The sequence below is a fragment of the Plasmodium reichenowi genome, chromosome 11 (genome assembly GCF_001601855.1).
Source record: "Plasmodium reichenowi strain SY57 chromosome 11, whole genome shotgun sequence".
Lineage (NCBI taxonomy): Eukaryota > Apicomplexa > Aconoidasida > Haemosporida > Plasmodiidae > Plasmodium > Plasmodium reichenowi.
The window spans coordinates 1,298,538-1,299,910 of NC_033656.1; the positions used below are offsets into that span (position 1 = coordinate 1,298,538).

At 17.5% G+C, this 1,373-nt stretch overlaps 1 protein-coding gene across 1 annotated transcript; it reads right to left on the minus strand.

The window, feature by feature from the left end:
* Positions 1 to 46: 46 nt before the first annotated feature.
* On the minus strand, positions 47 to 784 carry PRSY57_1133800 (hypothetical protein; the record flags this gene model as incomplete). The annotated part of the gene is made up of 1 exon (XM_012908301.1): positions 47 to 784. One exon carries the CDS (start codon positions 782 to 784, stop codon positions 47 to 49), a length of 738 nt encoding a protein of 245 aa, XP_012763755.1.
* Between the last annotated feature and the right edge of the window lie 589 nt (positions 785 to 1,373).

The following is a 1,373-nucleotide window of genomic DNA, read 5'->3' on the forward strand; positions in this document are numbered from 1 at the left end:
AAAAAAATGTTGTCCCCCCTTTTTTTAAATATTCTTTTTATATATTTTAGCAAAATGAATTAATTAAATCTTTTAATTTTTCTTCATCGATTGCTGGGTATTCATTTTTAAAATCCTCTGTTACAGATGCTTTTGATCCGACTTTACTTATTTTAACTAAGGTATATTGCGCCTTGAAATATATTTTACATGTTTTTCCTTCAGCTAATTCTTTAGCATATTGTTGAGTTAATTTGATTGGTTCTGATTTCTCTTCATTATAATTTTTTAAAAGATTATGAATGGCTTCATTATTTTCATTCACTTCATAATTATTATTAGATGTATAGCTATCTAATAATAATTTTTTAACATTAAAGAAATCGATTGCACTAGTATAGGATTTGTTTTTTTTTTCTGATCCTATACCAAATACGGTTAATTTTATTGATGTATTACCATAATTAGTTATAGCACCAAAAATTTTATAATCATCATTATATTCTAATGGTTTCTCAAATGTAATATTAACATTTTTTACTACAAACATAATATATGGTGAAGTTCCTGATGATAATTTCATCATATAATTAATAATAGAATTACTACAATGTCTCACATGATTCGGATGGAACATAATTTTTAAAAGATCAAGATCTGCAAATTTTACTTTCTTTTCATCATATAATACTGTATACCTTTTATCATCTAAATCAATCTTTAGATTTAGTGATTTAACTACAGTTTTAAAAAAAAATATATATATTATAAATTGTATTAGGAATAAAACAGAAAAAAATTTCATCTTTATTAAAATGTATTTTAGGAAAAAACAAAAAAATTATGTAAAAGGTGATATATAAAAAATATATTATATTAAACTATATTATATATATATATATATATATATTTATATATTTATATATATTATAATGTACTATAGTATATATAAATAATAAATGTTTCAATAAAAAGCATTTTTAATATTATATCATTAAATATATTTTACTTTTAAGAATATTTATTTTCTCTTTTAAAAAACATTAATAAATAAATACAAAATATATTATATATATATATATATATATATATATATATATATTATATAATTTTTTATAATGAAAATAACAGAAAAATATATTATTATAATATTATATTATATTATTATTATGAGCATGAAAAATAATTAAATATGTATAATAATATTTTTTTTATTGTGCTAATAAGAAACCAAAAGTCATATTTTTAAAACGAAAAAAGAATTAATATTCTTTTATTAAATAATAATAGTAATACATTGAAGAATTAATGCAATCTAGCATATTTTTGTATATTTTAAAAATGAATTTTGTGTATGAGAGAACAGAAAAAACTAAAAAAAAAAAAAAAAAAAA